Source organism: Gordionus sp. m RMFG-2023, chromosome 4 (genome assembly GCF_954871325.1).
Source record: "Gordionus sp. m RMFG-2023 chromosome 4, tfGorSpeb1-WG-v2, whole genome shotgun sequence".
In the NCBI taxonomy this organism is placed as follows: Eukaryota; Metazoa; Nematomorpha; class Gordioida; order Chordodea; family Parachordodidae; genus Gordionus; species Gordionus sp. m RMFG-2023.
Genome location: NC_088778.1, coordinates 6108450 through 6133246, shown reverse-complemented (window position 1 = coordinate 6133246; position 24797 = coordinate 6108450). Strand labels below are relative to the sequence as shown.

General features: G+C 28.5%; 1 protein-coding gene across 3 annotated transcripts; it reads left to right on the top strand.

Annotated features, from left to right (window-relative positions):
- Positions 1-464: 464 nt before the first annotated feature.
- Positions 465-19976, top strand: LOC135928205 (V-type proton ATPase 116 kDa subunit a 1-like). 3 transcript variants are annotated; one of them, XM_065464592.1, is made up of 20 exons: positions 465-636; positions 678-854; positions 898-1026; positions 2063-2526; positions 8665-8791; positions 9309-9391; positions 9546-9639; positions 10606-10683; positions 10812-10946; positions 12516-12672; positions 13584-13720; positions 13779-13929; positions 14184-14427; positions 14561-14792; positions 15282-15386; positions 16605-16733; positions 17767-17883; positions 18659-18776; positions 19246-19417; positions 19640-19975. In XM_065464592.1, the coding sequence occupies exons 1-20, from the start codon at positions 520-522 to the stop codon at positions 19746-19748; spliced, it is 3075 nt and encodes a 1024-aa protein (XP_065320664.1). In that variant the 5' UTR covers positions 465-519; the 3' UTR covers positions 19749-19975. The 3 variants fall into 3 exon arrangements, with proteins under 3 accessions (XP_065320664.1, XP_065320666.1, XP_065320665.1); XM_065464594.1 differs by having other exon boundaries at positions 2297-2526; positions 19640-19972; XM_065464593.1 differs by lacking the exon at positions 16605-16733 and having other exon boundaries at positions 19640-19976.
- Positions 19977-24797: the final 4821 nt, after the last annotated feature.

The window sequence follows — 24797 nt, the reverse complement described above, 5'->3', positions numbered from 1 at the left end:
TGTATTTTACCAAATTTTTTAAACTACATTTAGAAGGATAGCAGAAAGTTTTATTCGGAAAATAATGTCTATAATTTTCTGCAATGTATAGATTTGGTCGATGATCATCAATATTGTATTATAATAGGTCTATTTTAAATTATTAATTTTTATGGCAATGTATTTTGTACTATTTCATCTCAAGATATAAATAAACCACCCAAAAATTTATCCAGCCCCCATTAGAGGCGATCCCCCTTAAGAAATGTTGGATACAAAATATTCCTAACCCCCCCCCCTTCGCTCATGTAGACGCTGTCTCAGAGTAGAGGCCTACTTTAAATAAAGCTTTTAAAGATATTTATAATTTGGATATTTTTAAACCAAAGATAATCTGCCTATGTTTTCTTATGGGAATCCATAATTTTAATATTATTTTTTTAAATCGAAATTAAATAATGTTTCTTGTGAAGTTATATTTTTGACCTTTAGTATTGATTTTCATAAAACATATGTAAATAAGCAAAAAATCTAATAAACATGGGACAGCTATTTAGAAGTGAAGAAATGACTCTTTGTCAATTCTTTTTACAAGCAGAGTCTGCTTATTCTTGTGTAGCTGAATTAGGGGAACTAGGTCTTGTACAATTTAGGGATGTATGTAATATAAATTGATATCCATTCTCATATTTCTCTAGCTGAACCCTGAAGTCAATGCTTTTCAAAGAAAATTTACAAATGAAGTTCGAAGATGTGATGAGATGGAAAGGAAATTAAGATTTTTGCAGAAGGAAATTCAAAAGGATGGGATCCCCATGTTAGATACAGGAGATAATCCACCAGCTCCACTTCCAAGAGAAATGATTGATTTAGAAGTTTTAATACCATTAGGAATATTACTATATGCATGTTTATTAGGCTACTTTTGAAAAATTGGAAGCAGAAATGAAAGAAGTTAATACAAATGCAGAAGCTTTAAAGAAAAATTATTTAGAATTGACCGAACTAAAACAAATATTAAGAAAAACACATGCTTTTTTTGATGAGGTTAATTTTATAAATTATATAAATGTTTATTAAATTAACCAGCTTACCAAATATATTAATTATGATAATCATTATACAACTTATTAACTGGCTTTCTTTTTTCTTTAATCTTATAATGTGGTGATTTCTCATGCTATACTAACATTGCTACTTAATTATATAACCAAATGACTATTTTCTATATAACTATATTTCAAAGACCTATTTAACTTAATTTAAAAGATATATATATATAGTAATATACACTCAATGTACCATATTTATTTAGAAGTTAGCTTTATTAGATGTAAATTATTGTGAAATCAGTTATATTCATTATTTTGAGTTTTCTTTTTCTGGGTTTTGGGTTTGTTGAATAATAAAATGTAACTATGAACTTCTATAATTAATTGTCAATTCAGCCTATTGATAGCAAGAACAACTCTCTAAGAAATCTACCAATCTTTTGATCATAGATGCAAAAAATACACCCAGACTAAAGAAACATTTCATTAAAAAACTATTATATATTGTTGGAAGCATTATTCAAATATAGATGAAAAAAATAAGAAAGTATTTGGATTGAACGATTTATTGAAAAATCTATTCAAAACAAAAAAAGCAGGCAATAAACATTGATGTAATTTTTTCAAAATTTTATTCATTACTTGAATGAATGAATGTTTTCTAAAAACCTTTATTTCAAATTGAATTCTATTAATTAAATAATGAATCTTAGATGCATCCTCGAAACAATTTCTGAACCCTACCTCTTTGTTGGAGGAATTTCAAATTATGATAAATATGTTTTAAAGTATCCAACTACTCAATGGATTTTTTTTTATATTCTGTGGTAAAATGAATCTTATTATGCACTGTCAAAATAACCTTACTCATTTATTTGATATAACCTCTCTTCCTATTATCAAGATATCACTCTTATCAATATTTAATTAACATTGGAAACCACCTTTTTATTAACCCTTTCTCCCTTCCCCGTTTTTCTTTATTTCCTCTCTTTTTGTCTCCTCATTCCTTCCCTCCCTCCTCCTCTCAGATTAGGCGCCAATCTACACCTCCTTCTTCACCCTATCCTCATAAAACATATAATCGTCTCTCTAAATTTACCGCCAAAATTCACTCTCCCCCCTCTTCCACTTTTCCGCTTCCGCCCTTGTTTCCCTCTCAAACTCAACTTATTACGGAACGGACGCGGCTTTTATCTTCCTATCCTTCATCTTCCAATTCGAATGACGGTGATGATTCAAATCCTCTCGCGGTTTCCTTTCAGATGCATGACACTCCCCGTGGAATAACGGCCAGACGTACTTCAATGAGCGGCACTGCAATAGACGACCCTCATAGCTACTTGATTCCACCACGCCCTCCGCCCCCAACTTCACCCCAGGGGGATCTTATAAGCATTGGAGGGGACAGCTCCAGCGACTCCAACATTCGGGCCCCTATTGCGGCCAATGCGGGAAATCTCAGCATGCCAGGTGGTTCGGCTAGGAAATTGGGGTTAGGAACAGGCTTTTCCTTAACTTTCATAATTTGAATTACAAATAATTGCCTACGAAATTCAGTTGCCTGAATTTTTTTTATATGTGAATGAATGTTAACCTTACAAAAGACTGGAGGCAGGGCAAAGAGTTTGATTTCATTTGATTTTCGTTTATTGAAAGTTAAAATGTCGAATTATTTTATTTATAAAGAGGCGTCAAGTTTTTTGAAAAAGATAATTCTAGTATAACAATTTTTCATTATTTAGGAAGGTACGTTCAACATAATGATATTGGTTTCCTGAGTCGTTGTTTAGAGATCAACTTTTATTAAATCATTATTTTTAATATATATTATTTTCACCATCATATTTGGCCCTTTTAAACATTAGCTAAGAGGTCAGTTTTAGGAGGAAAAAAACTGATCAAATCAGGGATCGAATTTAACTAATATTCTGCTGCGCTTCAGTACATCATCCAAGAGTTATAACCTCTGAGTCATAGCTACCATTAAAAATAGATGCTTTTATGTATATAATGACAATTTTCAAAACTTCAAATTCGAAAATATTATTTTGGTCAGACTACCACTATCATTTACTGTACAACAATCACTATCATTATTTATTTTACATTTTTTTCTCTTCCTAAACTTTATTATCTCGTAATTATTATAATTCAAGCGAAATAAAATATTTAAATTTATAAAAATTAAAGCGCATTAATAGTACATTCGAAATTTATTTTGCCTTATTATTATTTTTTCTTCTTTATCAAATTTCACCTTTGTATACCTAGCAATTTATATTCGCGATCTATATAAAATATTATAACATAGTATAACAGTGTAACACCAAAACGCAAATAACAAACCATATACAGTGAAACCTTGATATCACCTTCCCGTTTTACCTTTTCCCGCTTCTACCGTTTACAATTATTGGCACTAAAAATTTTCTTAGAAAAATTAAAATATTTCATGTTTTATCATTTAACGTTTAAAATTTATGATTCCTAGAGGAATATCAAATCCGGGTTTTACTGTACATTATTTATTTAATATATTAACTCACCTCACCCAAAAACAATTATTAACATTTTATTTATTTTTTTTAGAGATAAATAATAGAATCTAAGAATTAAGAAAAAAAATTTTGCTAACAAATTTCACTAACAAAATTATATTATATGGTATTTATATAATTACTGGCAAATAGCCCGTCAAAGTCTGACGGGTTAATCGGAAATTTGCCTTATATGAGAATCAGAAATGTATAACTATATTTTGTAGAGGTTCCTAAAAAATATTTTTTTGAAAATATGCTGTCTAAATATATATTTATGCGGGGTTAGCAATTAGGTCACCGATAAATTGATCGGAGTATTTGACCTGGTCAAATGAGGTCAAATACTCTAAAAAAAAATCTGAAGACATAAATTAAAAATATGTTTGAAAAATTGAAAGACGACATAGATACATGTGATCACGATGCTGCTTATTTATATACAATATCAAAAGGAGCATCTTGCTAGTAGTGTATTTAATGAAGTATGGGGGTACATTCCAGGAATTAGGCATTTTACCAGGTGGTGATGATCAAAATATTTTAAGATATATCACAAATTTCAGAAGTGAAAGCGGTATGTTTTAGCAAATTATTTGGAAAGAAGTAACATAAGAAACAATATGGCCTCAAGTTAATGGAATGGGTTTGATCACCATGCCTATTAATATAAGTGGCATTTTATCAAAAATTCCTAGTTCTACTTTTTCTTCGGAAAGAAATTGGTCTATTTGGGTTAATATTCTTACTCGATCTCGACATCAGGAAAATTGATAAAATTGAATATGAAATCAGAAAAGACTTTGTCACGGAAAGCGAAACATTAATTATTGTATGAATGAATTTAAAAAATATTATAAAATTAATATTATAGATACATTTTACTATTATATACAAAATAATTGCTAATATTTTCTTAAAAATTATTTGAATTTGACCATATTTGACCGGTTAAATATCGATCAACCTGTAATTTCAACTATGCATAAATTTGGAAAATATTTGCAAGTCATATTATTTTTAAGGTGTCTATTTCAAAAAGTATTTTAAAAAGGTTCCTCAAATATTTTTAAACACATTAAATCACTAATACAAATGTTTAAATATAAATGTAATATAAAAAGATTCTTTTTTTATTAGGCATGTTTAGATAATTTTTTGAAATTTTATGAAAATCAACATTTTAAAGATAATATAATATAAAAATATTATGTTACAAATAATGTGCGCATGATTTTATTTATATTTTTGCTATGACTTTTAAGAATAACATAATCCCAAAGAATACTCGAGTAAAAAAAAAAAATTTGAAATACTCAATTTATTAAAATTTTAAACCAATTAAAATATTTTTATTTAAAAACAATCAAAAAGGATGTTGCCAAAAAATACATACAAATAGCAGTTTGTGTATCAAGAGAGGGGGTTGTGCCAGAACGCAGGTTTGAACCCTGCAGATGGTCAAAGAAATTTAAATTGTAAACCGCCTTAGATCGGAATTGGTCTGTCCGGATTTTTTTTTTAAAAAACATAACATTAACATTAGTTTATTTGGCCAAATTATAATTCATTAATTTTATATGAAAATTGAGATTTAATGGTATTCGATTAATTGGAGTTCAGGATTAGGCGGCAATGTCCAAAATATAAAAAAATTCGATTCGTAAACTTTTTTAAACTTTATCGAAAAAATAAGCTTCATTTTTTATAATAAAAATAAAAGCATGTCCAAAATATAATTCATGAAAATTTCAAAAATTTAACATTTCACTTTCATTAAAAATTTATAAACTTCTGAAAGTTTTAACACTTTTCTAAATTTTTAAAAAAGGATTTTGGACATAGCTAAGTTGAAATTATTAACATAAAGTTGATATGAAAATGAAATTTAAATATGAAGATAATACGAAAATGATATATAGATTACGGGGATTAATATGTACTATTTATCAGACAATTTTTCAAATATATTTCCGGTGAAACCAGATTTTTATGATCTCAAGAATCCCCGTGAATTCAAAATCCCAAAAAGGGCACGTTGATTTATTTGCCAAATTTTATTAATGGGCATCCTAACTTATTCCCATTTCAAACAGAAGCTAAATTCTATTACAGGACGGCCTAAATCGTTTTATAAACTTTTGGCGTTTTTAAAATGACTTTTGGACTCTCTATTTTTGAAAGGGTAATGCGAAATTCGGGTAATTAGAATCGCCATTATAAATCAAATAATATCGAATTTATGATGGATGTTTTAGTTAAAATTCTTCATTTTATTAATGTTTAACGTTTAAATATATATATATATAGATATTTTCTTTCTCTTTCTTTATAATTTAGTAAATTTTTTTTATAAATCTATGCGCATAGTGTTGTTAAAACGGCTCGATTTGAGCTGATTTTTAAAAATGGCTGACTCAATATTTTAGCCAGAAAAATATTGCCCAAGCCTCGAGATTTCGCTAGTAGATGTCCGAACCTTTGTACCATTTTAGCAAAATCTTTAGGCTTGCGTAATATTTTTCTGATTAAAAATTGAGCTAACCATTTTTAAAAATCGCCTCAAATTTAGCCGTTTAACAACGATAAGACGACATCTATTGTATAGGTTATTTTTGTTTTAATGAAATTTATAATTTTAAAAAACGTATTTATCAAAATTAGTTATGTAAAAAGCCATTTTGCATCAATAGTCCAAGAATTATTTTGTAATTATAGCATTATATCAAATAACCTCATCATCTAGTTCATTATTTATATTATAATTTGTAAGATAATCTAATTATTTTTATTTTACCTTATTTATTACATATTGATAAATTTAAAACAAGCATAATTATATTTTTAAATCAATCATTTGTATATTAATTTTTTCGCCGCCTAATATATATGTTTTTTTTAAAAAAAGCTTTAAATTTTTGCTTGAGATAATATGTCCAAGGGAAGAGATTATCTTGCGATATCAACCGGATTTGACTTATTCCTTCTTTTGGAAAAGGAAGAAATGCGCATGTGAAATCATGAAGTGAGGATTTACTTAATGACTAAGGTAATGTAGTGAAATCATCTGACCTCATCCCATCATCTGATGATAAATTATCGGGCTCTTGGATGTTTGATATACATACCCACTTAAAACTACTTACTAATTATTGGTTTTTTTAAATCTAGTTAAATTAAGTGCCCTTTTATTTATTAAAATTTAATCGAGTACTTCTTTAAAATTGCCAAGGAGTCTCAATTTCCCCGCAAAAATGTTAATCAATCACATACTCTCCTCCAGGATATTAATTTATCTTTCTTTGACGTGCCTATATTCGTAATTAATAATACAAAATAAAACAATTGATTTATATATATATATATACTTAATGTACTAATTTATAACATTGTATTACTTAATATTAAATCATGCGCAACGCTATTTTACTCACGATAAATAGAATATTAAAACGGCATTGGCTGAATCATTAGCGTCGATTATCATATATATTTTGGTGTTGTTTAGGATTAGATTTATGATAATAATAATACCCAATGGGCGTTTAATCAGGCGAGTATATATATTTTTTGAGGCCAAACCTAGCACTCCTAAAGCATACATGATTTTAATTTTTTCTCTCTCACAAAATTTGACTTATTTTTAAATAAGCCTATAAATCTTGCATCGGAGCCTATACCCACGCCAGTAAATACTAGATCCACCTCTAGATTGACTCTCGGCCAATTAGATAAATCGGACTCGCTGACCGATCAGGACCCGGATGCAGCGGCCATCATGTCAGCCCAGCGCAAGGCGATGAGAAGGATGACGGCTTCGCAGGCGTTGAGCTTGCAACGCGCTCGCATGGATTCGAGGAAATCAGATCTCTTAGTACCTGGTCGGTTTGTCGCCGGTGATTTAGGGTTTTCCCGGCTTTCATATAAAAATAATACCCTTAAATCAATTTTAAGCTTACTAATTACTATTTCCCTTTTTTATAATTCATTTATTATATATTTATGCAAATCTATATACTAAATATAATGCTATTTAATATTATTTTTTTTCTCTCTTTTTTTTTTATTGCCCTGCCATTATATTTTACTTGTAATATTTTTTAAGAAATATATTTTATTTACCTTGTATTCACTTTTCATAAAACGCTTATTATTTATAAATAATTATATGCAACTTTCATTATTTCAACTAACAAGAACATGCTTTAATTTAATACCTTTTTTTTGTTCATATTTATTTATATCAAATTTTGCCCTTTGGGAGATCTATTTTAGACGTGAACGAAATTAAGGAATGAATTTTTAAATAATGATGATTAAGTAGACACTTGTAGGCCCGGTTTAACCCGACCGAACATGCCCGACCCTAAAATAGATTGATTAAACTTGGCCATCAAATAAGTAAAAATAAAATCAGTAATTAAGTTGAAACATAATTGTTACGAAATACGGTGTTATTCGCCTCGCTATCTATAGAGGTACAGTTATTTATTTCCTCCTCCGCAAATTATTGATAGCATTTTACGTGATTCTGACATGGAAATGAATGAATGTTGCGTCTGGAAATTTACAATTTGTCGGAAGATGAATCTATTTATGTATTTAAGTTGGATTCATAGTGGAATTCGATCCGGGAAGATTTAACAGCCGATTTTAAAAATCTGTTTATGAGATCAATTTTAATTCTATTCATGAGAATAATCTAAGAATTATTGATTTTAATCGAAATATCGATCTCATTAATAGATTTTTTAAATCGCTCAGCTGTTAAATCGTGTCGGAATCAGATCCCACTATGAATGCACCTTTACTGTTTATAAATGAATACTATGTGAATCGAGTGAATGTTAACACACAGGACAGCATGATTGTGAGTTGAGAACGTAATATACTTTCTTTCTTTCATACATAAATTCTTTTCTTCTCTTTTTATTTGCTTTCTTTTATTCTTTTCTACCCTTTTTTCCAAATTTTTTTAAAACTATTATTTCTCCTCTCGTTTCTTTTATCTCTTTTTCTTTCTTTTTTTTTAATGCAAACTTCTTTAATTTCTCTTTGTAATAAAATAAAATTACGTATATCCAAAAAAAAAGGTTTGTGGCCGGCGTGGTATTGAGGGAAAGATTTCCTTCTTTCGAAAAGCTTTTATGGAGAGCCTGTAGGGGCAACGTATTTTTAAGACGTTCGGACATTGATAACCCGTTGGAAGATCCAGTGACTGTAAATAATTTATACACTATTTTTGACAGAAAGTGTTCTATCCCTACTAATGAACCTAATTTAGTTAAGTAAAGGTTAGAAATTCGCATTTTTAGCTAAATTTAATCTATTTCAATTCTTTAAAAAACAACCTTAAAAAGTCTTTATAAAAAACATGTTTTTTAAAAAAACTTATATAGGTTTTTTTAGGTATCTGAATTTTTTTTAATATTTGGTTAACTTTTCTTTTTTTAGGGGACTATTAAAACTTATAGAATACATAATTCCCTCAACAATTTTAGAATGTAATTTAAGGTCGAAAACGCGAAATGTTAAAAGCCTATGCGAATATTTCTTTATTAATTCTCAAAATCTCGAAAATAACGTTGATTTTTGCAGAAACCCTAGATAGAACCCTATAGTATTTAAACAGCCCCTATTTCTAATCTTAAAAACTGATGATTCTTGATAGATGTAACCATTACTAATTCAGTTTAATATATTTTATAGATATTATAATATTTCGATTTATTTTAAGGGTGACAAAGTTTTCAAGGTGGTTTTCATGATATTCTTTCAAGGCGACCAACTCAGATCCCGCGTTAAAAAAATTTGCGAAGCGTAAAATAATTTTATCTAATATTTTAAAAGATCTCGTAAAAATTTAAAATTTAAGAGTTGAAAAGAGAAAGAAATTGGATTAAAATGTTATTTGAAATTGAGTATTTATTTTTTTTTTGATTATATTTATATATTTATTTTTTACTTTAATTAGTTTTCGCGCAACATTGTACCCCTGTCCAGAGACTGCCGCTGAGAGGAGAGAAATGGAAATGGGAGTCATGACAAGAATAGAAGATTTAAGCACCGTAATTACATGCATTTGTTTCATTCACATTTTTTTTTCGGAACTAGATACTGTATTATTTAAATATTTTACTCGTTATTGCTTAAAGACTCGAGTTCCTATTTGATATATGCCTAAAAATCTACTGTTTTGCTATTAATCAATGAGGGATTAACTTCTGACTGACTTTATATAACTCATTATTATACCTGCTGCTCATTTTTCTATTCTTAGAGGAAGAGAGTGGGGGTGATATTTTTAAAAGATACAGATTTAATCCTTGAATTCTTTGGAAAATAGATTATTCATTTAAAAACATTAGTTTGTAAAATTAGATATGGCCATTTTTTTTGGTTGCTAGTAGTGAAAAATTAACAAGCAAATTTACTCCTATGTTTTTTACTTACCAATCTTTGTCATCTGATAATAAAAACGTCTTTATAAATAATTATCTAGTCAGATTAGAAATGGTTAAGTTTTTTAATAAATAGTGAAAAAATAAAATTTTCTCATATTTTTTTTACTTACCCATCAGTGTCATGTGATAATAAAAACTTCTGTATGATATTTGTGCCAAAAATCAAAACTCTCGTCTCTTACTAAATGGGTCTTATGGACCCTAATGTTAATGTTATATTATCCCGATTTCTCCTGTAATAAATTTTTTTCTTCTCAATCTTATGAAATTAATTTCAATGAAATGAAATGAAAAAAAATATCACGGAAACAAAAACTAAGAAAAATCATCAGGCAAACTACTGGGATGAGAGGACTGACTTCTTTTGGACAGATGCTATATCAGCATGTCAATCACTAAAAACTCATATTTACTTTTAGCACTTCTATCCAACCTGTTAATAATAGACTAATTTTAATTTTTCGACTTTCTGCCATAAATTTTACTAAATGGGAATATCAATTATTGTTTTTTTTTATTGAGTTATTTTGATTTTCAAGAAAAGTTATAATTATTTTTTATTGGTAATAGGTTTTAAGCCAGACCCAGGAGCATAGACATAGAGTAATGGTTGCTGCCGCTAAAAACGCCAAATTTTGGTTCATTAAGGTATATTATATAAGAATGAATGTTTTGAAAAATTTTTTAATAATTTATAAGTCATAAAATGAAAGTTATGTTAGTTCAAAATATTGAAGGAAAAAAAGAAAGAATAAAAAATTACCTTTACATGCAAGGTTCGCAAGATCAAAGCGGTATACTACGCGCTAAATATGTGCAGTTTGGACGTGACCCACAAGTGCCTCATAGCCGAAGGATGGTGTCCGGTGGCAGATTTTGACAAGATAAGAATGGCGCTCAAAAGAGGAGAGGTTGAATTATTTAGTTTTATTTTAAAAAAATATAATTTTAAATCTATCCTGAGTTTCAATTAATAATTAGGCCGGTGTATAGTAAGCAAGAACTGTCAAATGTTAAATTTTGTTTCCTTTATTTCAGTCGAAAATGAATGAACAAATAAGGGAAAATTTTTTTAATCTCGTAAAAAAATATCATTTCACTACAACGAGCCTCATTTTTAAATTTATTTGTACCGATTGGCCCAATTATAAATGTTTATATCTTCGGGATTATTTGAACCAGATTGGCAGCTAATTTTTTACGCATAAAAATTGCATTAGTATAGGTAAGCATTGGAATAGGCCGGTACAAAATAGCAATCGGACAGGCTAAAAATTTGTCACCAATACTGACTTCCCCTTAAAATATCTTTTGTTTGATAACTTACCAAGATGGTTTATACGTTAAAAATTAACTTTCAATAATCTAGCGTCAATTTCTAGATATCAGTGATATTAAAATCTACTTTTAAAAGTAGTGCGCTATCGCTACCGCCACCATTTTCAAAAAAGTAGCGCTCTATTAGCTACTTTGCTGCTTTAGAAATTTTTTTTTAAATGTTTTTTAGGTTATCTCTGCTTCCACATATAAAATATATGACTAAAATTTCAAATTATAATTTATTTATTTTTTATTGCATCAATAATAATAACATTTTTATACTGTCATCCCCAAGTCTAGAGCAACGATCAGAAAGTATGAGCTATGACTAAATAATCGTTCAACACTAATTATTTCAAAAAAATCATCTATAAGTAGGTGGCATTTTTGATCTGTCTAGACTAAAATTATAATAAAAATAGTTAGAATAAAAATTATGTAGGGATGAAATGAATGGCCATCTTTGTAAATTGGCCAGGTCACCACCCTTTAATATTTTATATATCGAACCAATTTCTCTCAAAATTGGTTAAAATGTAATTGATAAAATTTATAAATAGATGAGTGGTTAATTTTAAGCATGTTTAACATCCAGATAATAATTTATAAAATATTATCATTAAATAGATGATAAAATTAAATGTTAATATTAATTATTTATTGAAATTTTTAATTTATAATATAATTCTTGAATCATATTTATGGCCAGTTGAAACATATCATGTTTGGACTGGGCTAGAAAATCAACTTTCACATATACTCAGCTAGCTCAATCTAAACTATTATAGATACAGCTTTGATTCAAATTTTATTTTAATGATTAAGGATTAGGCTACACATTCTAAATCGCTAAGCATTTGGAATCTCGCTTATAACTCTTAGAAAATTTTAAAAGTAATATTGAAAATAATATTAATTAGATGCTAAGGAGAACGTATTTAAATTGAGTTTTTAAACATCGCTAATAATGAAGGAAATATATCATTGTTCCCAGAATTGTCCCTAGCATCTATTAATATTTATTTCAAATTTACTTTAAAAATTTTTCTAGGGAATATAAGCGAGACGCCCATATCTTTTGGTTTTGTAATATCCTCTTCGCTTAGTTCCACATTTAAATTTATGATAAAATTTATAACTCGTGATAAATTAACTTACAGGAGAATTCTGGGAGCTCGGTGCCTTGCATAATGAACAAAATGGAGGTTCCGTCTAACGTATCACCGCCTACTTACAACAAGCTAAACAAATACACCTCCGGCTTTCAAAATATCGTTGACGCTTACGGGGCCGCTAAATATAGGGAGGTTAACCCAAGTAAAAAAAAATGTTACTTCTGCAGAACCATTTTTTTTACATATTAGAAAGCAAGAAAGAAGAAAGAGAAAGATAAAGGAATTGCACATTGAATTAAAATTTGAATGATTTGAATATTAGAAGGAAGATTACAAAAAAAAGAGAAATCTTGAAATTGTGTAGAATTGGGTAAAATGAAGAACTCATGACTAATATATAAACCGTTTTTTCGGGGAAATGCCCTATTTTTTCTCTCTTTCTAAATTTTATTCTTTATGAGAAATAAAATCTACCGGTATATTATTGGATAATTTTTTATCGTCGCAACTAGTGTTGTTAACCGGCTTAATCAAAGAAAAATATTGCCTTTGGCCTCGAGATTTTGGTAAAAAGATGTTCAAAATGCCATCCATCTATGAGTAAAATCTTTAGGCTTGCATAATATTTTTCTGTAAAATATTGAGCTGTATTTAAAAATCGGCTTAAATCGAGCCGTTTAATAACACTAATCGATCACTAGAAAAAGAAATCTGATACAATGTATTTTATTCATTTCCAAAATTTAAATCCTTATCCAGATAAAAAAAAATGGAATATTTTATTATGTCATAGGTAAATTTTTTATAAAATATATATTTTAATACACTGATATACCTTTAATATGAATATTATTTGGAATCATTTAATATAACAATTAAGCAGACGATAAAAAATATTTTTAATAATACTTAAAAATTCATTTTAAAAAAAAACGCTATTTTGCAACGCTCTATTTCTGGTTTACTATCCCTTTAACGGTGTGTTCTTAAATGCGTATCTAACATATCCATCTGCCTGCATAATTTTAAATTTTAGCAGGTTTTTATTTTATCGTTATGTTGTAGTTATATATTATTGGGAGTTATAATTTGAATTTATTTTAAATTAAAAAGCACCTTACACCATGATAACTTTCCCTTTCCTATTCGCTGTAATGTTTGGGGACGCCGGCCATGGCTTGATAATGGCGATGGTGGGAGCTTACATGATCATCAAAGAACGATCCCTGGCCCGGATGGCTAGGAATGAAGTAAATATCATTCCGACATTTTAATTGTCATCCATATTTTACTCTTTTTTTAAAATAGACATTCGGCATTTTTTATGGCGGTCGTTACATAGTGTTTGGTATGGGTTTGTTCGCAATATACACTGGTTTGCTTTACAACGACGTTTTTTCGAAATCTATCAACATTTTTGGGTCAGCTTGGAAGGCAAGGATGCCTCAATATGCCATTGGTATGCCTTTCTTTTTAAATCGGCTCTTTAATATTAAGATTCTTTTTTTCCATTCATTTATTCCTTTCTTTTTTTAAAAAAAAGTTACTTCCAAAATGTTGAAAATCACAAATTCGATATCTATTAACTCTTTTATGTCAATTTTTAAGATTATCCTAAATCATTCATCGTTATATGATCAATGATTACCTATGCTATGGGTTTCATTATTAGTTCATTCTGACTTTATATTAACATTGCACCAATTTTTTTAGGTCCTAACCCTTCACCAGGCAGCCCATCAAACAGAACTTACTTATCTGACGTTACCATCATTGGCTTAGACCCTAGATATCCAGCCGTTTATAGGGGATCACCTTACCCCTATGGTATTGACCCCATATGGCAATTGGCCAAAAACAAAATCACATTTACCAACTCTTACAAGATGAAGATAAGTATTATCCTGGGAGTCATCCATATGAGCCTGGGCATATGTCTTTCGCTCTTCAATCATACGTTAGTATAATTAAATTTTTATGAATACCATTTTTCTATTGATGAAAATCACTTGGTTCGAGTTTACCCTTATAGATGGATTTTTTCGATCACCTAATAAGACAAATATACTATATTGATTTTTTTTATAAAGATACTACCGCAACCGCTCAAACATTATTACCGAGTTTATCCCACAATTCCTGTTTCTCTTTTGCCTATTCGGCTATCTTTGCATCGTGATAGTTGTCAAATGGATCAAATTTAACGCCACCAACTCCAGGTGTGCCCCGAGCTTGTTGATCAACCTCATCAACATGTTTTTGTTGAGTTATCCTCCTCCAGCCCCCGGGGAAATTTGCAGTCCTTATCTTTTCAAAGGCCAAGTACTTTTATCCATATTTTTATTTAATAATGGATAAGATAAAAAAAATCGCCGGGGTGGCCTAGTGGGTTTATGATGTATACTTGGAAGCCGAAGGTTCCAGGTTCAATCCTGATAAGGAACTGTAAAAATTTACAGATTTTTCTTCGATGACTGATGTGTAAAGATATATGATATGATAAGTTTCTCAGCTTAGAAATTTCACCCCGGCCCCCGACAGTCTTGGACAGCCGAGTGCTAGGATACTTGTCCAATAAACCAAATGAAAGATACAATGGATAAGATAAAAAATTGTATATTTTTTTCGTTTAAATTGGAGAATATCATTTTTTTTCGTTCTTTCGATTGTATATAAATTCTTTGTTAAGCAATTATCTAAACGAAATCATAAGACATTTAAAAGTAATTCAATAATTGTAATCTTTTGGTTTATTTTAAAAAAAAATGATTCATTAAAAATAAAATGTTTATGTAATTTTACGCGACTAAGAAAACCCTACAATACGTTCTAGTTATAGTGGCAGTGTTGTGTATACCTTGGATGCTACTGCCTAAACCGTTGCTCTTGAGACGTAAAAATAAGAATTTCATGCAGGTTAGCTTTCTCGATTTCTTCTATTCTATTACCTAAATGAAACTTTTTATTTTCATCAAATCGAGTAAAAGTAAAATTTTAACTGGAAATGTGTTTTTTTTTTAAAAAACAAATTATTTATTTGTTTGATTTTCAAGTGTTTAGTTTTCATTTTACACGTTTGCATGGAATAAGCATGAATTCGAATATTTATTATACATAATCACACTAATTAGCTAACACAATCGCATGCTTTTAGCTTCCGACTAACCTTATCTTTTTTTTTGCTCTCCAATTTTCTTCACCACCTCCCCCATCCCCGCTTTGTATTATATTTCGCTATGTAATTTAATTTAGCGCCTCGTAATATTTTATTGTTAAGACTTGTCAAGCTGGTAAGCCGCATGTAGTACTAGTTTTCAGAGATTTACCAATGCCGAGGTCATTAACGTTACTAGGAGGCACTGACTGATAACTAACGAAATTTATTTTTGTAAACAAAAGAAAATTTATACTAAAAAACACGAGCCCAAATAAATGATTAATTTATCTAGCGGGGAAAATATTTTTATCTTAAAAAATAATAATAAAATTAATTTCTTTCTTTTTCAGTTTTTGGTTGTTTTAAATTTTCATATATATATATACGCTATATTTTTAAATCGTTTTTTTTATATGACCTTTGTTTTAAATTCGTTTTTTTAATAATAAACTCAATTTATCTCTTAAGAAAAAACTTATATATATGGGAATTTTTTTCATATAAAGATATTAAGTTCGTCTCTCGTAGGTTTATAGGCTTTTATGGTACAATTTAACTCCGAAGGGAGAAGAATGCACTAGTTGTTAGGTAAATTATCGCAGCCTAGATAAGCGTAATCAATTAAAAACGTAACATTTTGTTACGCGCTTTAAATTTAAACATTTTTTTTCGAAATTTAGATATCGCATTTTATAATTAATTAATCTGTCCAAACGCAATGCTTTCTATCCATTCTCTTTAATGGAGGTATTATTATTATTATTATATATATATATATACTTAATGTATATTAAAATCAATCGCGCTGTTTAAAAATACTCAAAAATTCCAATTTCTAACAATATTTTTTTTTAAGACAGCCACACAACTAACCTCGCCGCGTTAAAATAACGTATAGATGAAGCTTCTATGATTATATTTTAAAAATTTAATAGAAGAAATACGCTAAAAAAAAATTTTTTGCTAAAAATAATCAGAGGCAAACTAGGCTGATGGGTCAAGAAAATCCTGTGGTAGATGTTCATTACTCGACGAGTCCGGATGTACAACACAGTAGAAGACTAACTAGGGCTTCGCTTCCCATTAATGCCGAACCCATAACTGGGGTCTAAAACAACATTTATCTTTCTCACTTTGTCCCAAAAAATTTGGAATTTTTTTTTAAGATTTATTTCCCAGAAATCCGAGAAGAAAATAAGAATTTCCCTGTAAATTTTTTTGTAAAAAAAATCTATTAAATACCATGATATTTTATTTTTTCGCACAAACGCCCACCTTTCGCCACGCCTCGGCGCAGCTGTAAAGCTGCTACGTTTTCTTTACTGTTATGGAACCATTTGGATAAAGAGCATCATAAAACTATATGATGGTTCGATGTAGTATATTTATAAAATTACCGATATGGCAATAATTCCACAGTATATTTTACTTTTCGGGAATAAATATGCATGACCTAAATAAATTTGCATGGTTTTGTATTTTTTTTTATATTGTCATCACTTTTTATTTGCATGAATTTGATTAATTATGATTTAAATCATGAATATATTTTATTTACATACTATAATTATTTCTTCAATTTTTTTGTACTTGAGAGTAGGGCTGGAACACAAATTGAACACAAAACAAAATCTTCAATTTTTATGATTAATTTCAAAAGAAATCTCTTGATATTAGTATATATATATATATTATATTAACATTTTTTGAAAAAATATTTGATTAAAAGTAAGAAAATTTATGAAAATAAAAATAATTCAGCCCTACTTGAAATTTATCACACTTGAATGCGATACCTTATTCACTACCCATAAAAATAATCCTTCCATTTTTCCTTTCAATTATTTTTTTTTAGGATTAGGTAAAGGCTATAGTTTTGATTTTAGCATCCATAATTCATACGATTGTCAAATTCACTTAATAACCTTTTCTCCTATTCCTATTAAAAATTTCTCCTTCTGAAATCCGGTCCATAGCGCCGTTTTCCGAAATTCGTTTGTTTCTCATTTTTCATTCCACCCGCCTTTTATTTCTCTATTTTCCCCTCCTTTTCTTTCTCATTTTTTTCCCCTTCACTTGACCTATCTTTTTTTTAATATAAATTTGTCAAAAAATAATTATCACCCAATATATTTTTAGGACGGTTTACTGAGTCCAAACAATATTCAAGACCCAGCCGAGGGCTCGCTCGATTCTCGGAATGAACCTGGTGTCAGTCGCAAACCTTCTATCAAATCTGCGGATGAGGGTGAAGTGGTAATGTATTAATTCTAAACTTCTAGATTTTTCTTACTAAATAATAAGTAATCGTTTCAGAATGATGAGATGGGGGGAGGGGGGTATATTTAGGATTTTGTTTCGGGACGTGCAAAAGAAGAAATCACATAATTTAATAAAATTCCCATTTATCAGTTAAAATAAGAGTTTAAAAAATTTGCGGAAAAAATTTTGGAGGGTGCGAATGCCCATTAAATACACCACTGCAGGGAGGGGAGGGTATATTATTTAGTTAGATTTGAACTTCTGACCCAAAAATTTTTTACAATTTTATGTTATCATTTCAATGTATAAGGGATGAAAATTGTCATTTACATGACTATTTTAGCCAAAATATTTTTAAAATGATAACTAATTTCTAATTTGTAACTTTATAAATATCTTTTATCTTTATCAGCCAAAATTTTATTTAAATGGCCACTTATTAACACTTTAAAGAATGAATAATATGGTCTTGGCATATTATTCTTTGCCTATTTTCTTTTTTGTTTTAATTAAAAAAATAGGTAATAAACTATAATTCTCTAACCATTACATTATTTGTTTATATTTATACCAGAATTATTACCATTTATATTTAAAAGTTAAAAAAAGGTGCTACACTGAATAGGATACCATGTTATTCTTGTTGGGTAATCCATCCCCCCTCCCCATAATTTTAAATATCCACAATAATATAATAACAAATATTCCTAAAAATATATTATATTGTTAATGAACTTTCTTTTTATTTTAAAAAAATAATCTCATCTAGTTCAATTTTTCCGAGATAATGATAGAACAATGCATTCACACGATAGAATTTTCTCTGGGATGCCTGTCCCATACAGCCTCTTATTTGCGGCTATGGGCTTTAAGCTTGGCTCACGCACGTAATTTTTTTTTTAAATATAATTATTTATTAATTCGAAGTTGTTGTTTTTTAATATTTAATAATATACATTAGTTGGCAAAGTGTTATAACAAGAGCTGTATCCGATATCGGGTCAAACCCAGATCTTCCCCTTTGAGACTCAGCCGGTTTTTTTAATTGTCGGTTTCTGATCGATTTTTATAAATTTGCATATAATATATAGGCTGGCGCCTAAAAACTGAACCCCTTTCATTAAAGGAGACTTGGGTGTTTTTAGAGGGGTGTATGAAATTTTCAATGTATGAACAAGGTAATAAAATAGTTAATTTATAATCGCAAAAAAATATAATGGCGATAGCGATGTAAAAATTAGATAAAAGCAGTATAGCACAAAAAAACCACATCTAGATGAGTAGAATAATTGAACGCTGTCGAATATAAAACAATGTATTCATATATTTTTAAAAATTATTTGACCGAACGAATAGAATTATCGGAAGTTTTATGGCAAATGGTGTTCAGAGTAGGGTTCAGCTTCAATTCCAAAATAGGTAGCATAGTGTTATACGTTGTGTTCGCTTTTTGGGCGGTATTGACAGTCGCCATCTTGCTATTCATGGAGGGACTTTCGGCCTTCCTTCACGCACTTAGATTGCATTGGTAATATAAAACGATAAATAATTTAACATGAAATAATAAAGCTTCTCGTTATCTAAATAATTATCTTTACTCAAACTTTAAAAGTAACTTATAATATAGCGTTCTTAGTTATATAGTATTTAAAAAACTTATTATACTCTCTACTTTCTTTCAAGAGTACACTATGTAACCAATCATAATATTTTAATGGTTTTATATATATATATATACGCACACACAAAGGGTTGAGTTTCAAAGTAAATTTTACTCCGGGACCGGTTATCTTTTTGAGCCTTTCTCATTCCAATATATTCTTGACTCCGTAGCAATGATTGGTGGGTCCGAGGAATAATTTACGATTTTTGGAGCGCCTATATTTATTTTATTTTGTAAAAAGAATCAATTGAAAGAAATCATTGTATTAATATTTAAGTTTAATCGGCTATTATGTTCACTTGACCAATTTATATAATTTTTATACTAACTTTTATTAATTAATCATTATTGTGGTCTCTCAAAATTACAAATCAATATATTGTAACGCCTATTTTAATTTTTTTTTTCATTAATTATAAACGTCATAAGTCATTTATCTATTAATTATTTATAACATAGAATAAAAAATAAAAATTTGTAAAAATGTTTGTTATGATCAGAGTTGTTAAAGTAGCGCGCTATCTTTTTTGGTAGCTATAGCTAATAGCCGCTACTTTTTTTTTAATTATTTAATTTTTTAGCGCGCTACTTTTTTTTAAAGTACTAAGTAGCACGCTACTTCGCTACTTTTAAAAAATATAATGAATGTAAGTATAAACATGAAAATTTAAATATAATATCATATCATAATTAATTATTATTATTTAATTTTGAAATTTAAATATATTTTCAATTTTTAATTTATATTTTCAATCTGTGTTAATAATCTAAAATGGCATCGCCCATGGATATCCAAATCCTTGACAGTGATTCAGACATGGAAGATTCAATGGAAGAAAATGTACTTAATAACTCTAATAACGATTTCCCATTCCCTAGATTTGAAAAAATTTTTTAAAATAAATATTAAAACAAAATCTGGATTCAAATTCCTGTGCTTAAAATGTAAAAAAAATATATCATCAAATCAATTGAGTAGCTATAACCTGAAGAAACACCTAAAGGTAAATTGTTATTTTTACATTATAATATTATTTATTTTATTAGACTGTTCACGCCAATTGCTATAAGGAAATAGAGGAACATATAAAAAAAATTGGTATAGGAGAATCTTCATTCAAAAAGACAAATACTATCCAAACCAAATTAACTGATAATAAACATGCCAATATTTCACAAAAATTGGCTGATAAAGTATTTGTTGATTTTATTATTGACACAGTTCAGCCATTGTCCTTGGTTGATAATCCATCATTTACTATGATGATTAAAACTTTATCCCCTGGCACAACAGTTTTATGTCGCCAGATACTTATAAATAAAATAGCCGACAACTTCAAAGTGATGAAAGATGCTCTAATAGTAGAGTTATCAGATATATCTTATGTATGTACCACGGCAGATAGTTGGACACATAACAGAATATAAAAACTTATTTATATTTATAAATTGATCTGATTAAATATTTTTAGAGCTTATTTGGGAATCACAGGCCATTGGTTAGACCCTAGGACTTTAAAAAGAAGATCTGTAGCCTTAGCCCTAAAAAGGATTATAGGATGCCAGACATATGACGTACTTGCAAATAAAATTATTGACATCCACAAGTCTTTTAGGATTCATAATAAAGTTTGCAAGATGGTTACTGATAATGGGTCTAACTATCTGAAGGCATTTAGGTTATATCACAAATTTATTTAAAATATTTATTTTAAGTTATGATTTTTTGGGCAGTAAATTAATCAGAATGGAATGGTTATTATTTAATCTATAAAATATTTAGTATTTTAATATTTCACATTATTTATAGAATTTTTATTTAAATACACACATATTTTAGTAATATTATGATTATCATAATTTATATCAAATTATAAATAAAATTAGTGAAATTAATTAAGAAAATATACAGAAGTGGATTATTTCATTAATTTTTATTGTACAGTGTCATTGAGCTATTCTAACATTTAATAAGATATGGTTATTGAATATTTCATGGATGATTAGATTTTTACTATATTTATTTCTTATTGATTAATTGCCATCAATTTATATACAGTACAGGGAATTCATTCAATGTCTTCATTTGATATCTGCTTAGTTACATTATAATTCCTGAGGTTCAAAATTTAGAATACTAAGATTTTGATAAATATTACTAGACATTTCTATTAAAACTGGATTAATAATTTAATTTGTCCTATTTAATATGAATATAGAATATTTGGTGAGAATAATGCTGAAGATGAGATACAGAATGATAGTCAACATGTATTGGAAGAGGAGGAAATAGGTGTTGATGCCAATGATATTAATGAGATCTTAGAAGATGGTTTAAATTATTTTATAATACATGTTAATCTAATCAATATTCTATAGGATCTTCAACTAACTCCACAATGTTACCCAGCCATCAGAGATGCTCCTGTCATAATTTAAATTTGATAGCAACAGTAGATGCTGAATGAGCTTTAAATGATGAAGATTTTAAAAGGGTGTCAAGATCGACATTTTATAAATGTCAAACTTTATGGAATAAGCAGAACAAATCTCCTAAAAGTTCTGACATGTTTAAAAAAAAATTAGGGAAATATTTATTAACCCCTAATCGTACAAGATGGAATTCTGTATACCAAGCAATAAAACTAATCGCTTTTTTCTGGAGGAAAGAAGATTAGAGAATAATTATCTCTGTGATCTTGTTGAAATTGAATATATTAACGATGAAGAGCATACTTTTATAAAAGAGTATACAGAAGTAATTCTAATTAATAATGATTCATATTTTTTTATAATCTAAACTAACTATATTTTTATATTTATAAATGTTGATTTTTATATATTATTTATTATACATTTACATTATAAGCAAAAAAAAATAAAAAAAATTTGTTTCTAAATTTTTTTTTATAAAAAGTAGCTTAAAAATAGCGAAAGCGGTAGCGCGCTACTTTTTTTGACAAATAGCTATAGCGGTAGCGCGCTACTTTTAAAAATAGCGTTTAACAACTCTGGTTATGATTTTAAATAACACATTCTTATTGAAATCATCACCTCGTTCGGACAGGCGGATTGATAATTTTAAGCAATGGCAAAGGAGGGGGAGGGGGTTAAAAACAGGAAGACAAGTGGGAAAAAATTAGACGGGCAGGAAACTTTCTTTTATTGTATATATATAGTATAAGTAATTTAGTAGCTAATTTTTAAAAAATTCAAGTTCATTGCTTGTGGAGAGAAAATCTAACTGCGAAAAAAAAAGATATCGATTTATTAAAGAAATGAGCCAAAAAAAAATAATCGAAATATTTGAGATTCATATGTTGCATAAAATTGAAACATTTCTTAGTACCATAATTTCGTAAACTGATGATTTATTTTAAATTAGATTAATGAAGTAAAAAAGTTATAGAATTGCAATTTAATTTTGGCGTAGGAGAGTAATCATTTCAAATTCAAATACTGTAGGCCTTAGTTTATATTTTAATTAGTGAAAAAGATTTTTTGGAAAATATAAATGGATAATATTTTACAACTTTAAATGTATTTTGGAAACGGGAGGCAACGGTTGAATATTCCTGCTCGTTCAATGTCATGGCGGATTTGTTGTCTAGTAGGGTTATGAACCCAGTGACATAACAAAATAAATCTAAGAAGTGAAGTTTGTAAAAAATTAACTATATTTTAGCTTAGGTTATTACTTAAGCTTTGCAATTTACTCGTGTTGTGCCTATATTTATCGAATCGGCACCGATATTTAGCGATCCGATATTTTTTATTGTTTTGGGTTATTTTATGATTGTATATATAATCCAATGACATATATAATACCTAGACTGACGATTCATTCATTAAAATGCATTTTTAAGAGTCGTTAAAAGCAAATCAGCTGACATTTTGGTAACACGTATAGTAATTATTCTCATGTTACAAACCACTATTAAATTGTTAACTTGCTTCCTTATTATCTCGATGATCCGGTAATTCTTTAATAAAGTTTGCATCCGATATAGGAATAAATTAGGCTCTCGTTTAAAATTTTAATAAGGATTAGTGTAACCAAGATGGCGTCTCCAGCTGATTTACTTTTTTTATTTTATAAATAATTTCATAATAATAAATTAATGAAAGGAACTAAATTACTATTTATTTGTTATAATGTTCAAAAAATTTTACACTATTTTTTGTTATGTTATCTACAACAAGAAAAGAATTTTAAAATATCTAACGAGTCACATTCATCTAGTGTTATTAAAGGGCTCGATTTAGTCAATTTTTCAAAAATGTTAATATATTGGCTAAAAGTAAATTACTCAAGCTTAACAGATGGCAGAAGGGTTTTTAAGCTTCGGTGAAATTGCGAGGCTTAAGCGAGAATATATTGACGTAAATCTTGATTTAGCTTTTTTTTAAAAAATCGATTAAATGAAGCTATTTAACAACACTACATTAACCCATTGCGTATTTTAAATGAGATTTAACTTTTGGAGAATAAGAAAAATAAAATACAGTTATAATCATTTTAGTTGGTTTTTTTAAATAGAAAAAATTGGTATTTTTATGACATTTATACAAAGATAGAAGGTAAATAAAAATCAATATAAATATTTGAATCTAATCTGTTTTTTTTAGCAATATCGGATCAGTGAAAAATTTATGGATCGGCACAGCCCAACAATTTACCTAGCAATTTATCATTAAAAAATTAGTTTTTTTATTAAGGTCTCACTTAAGGATTATCAAAAAAAAATGTTCCATTTTGGTATTGAAAAATGGTTAGCTATATTCGCGATTCCAGCAACTATCCGTAATTTTATTTTTAATACTGTTTTTATGTAGGGTATTTTCCTAAATTATAAAATTCCCTAATACAAGGTATCCTGCAAGGAGATCCTCTAGGTCCTGAATTATTCTGTCAGGTCAAATTAATCATAAAATAAGTCTCTTCAAGTAGTGACCTTAAATTAAACGTTTATAAAAAGAAACAAATCTATTGTCTAATTTTTTTTTTCGTTCTTTCCGCTTTGTATCTTTTGACTTGATTAGGTATTTTTTCGATCTTATAGGTTTTAGATTAAGACCATGTCTCCCTTTGGAATTAACTAATATTTTATGCATGTATGTGGTTGAACTATGTTACATCCAATTCGATGGCTTATGGCAACTCTTAATTGTTCATCTAATAAGAGGTTACCTAGGTTACGACTTGGTAATACTTCCAGCCATTCATAACTACTAGTACAGTCAG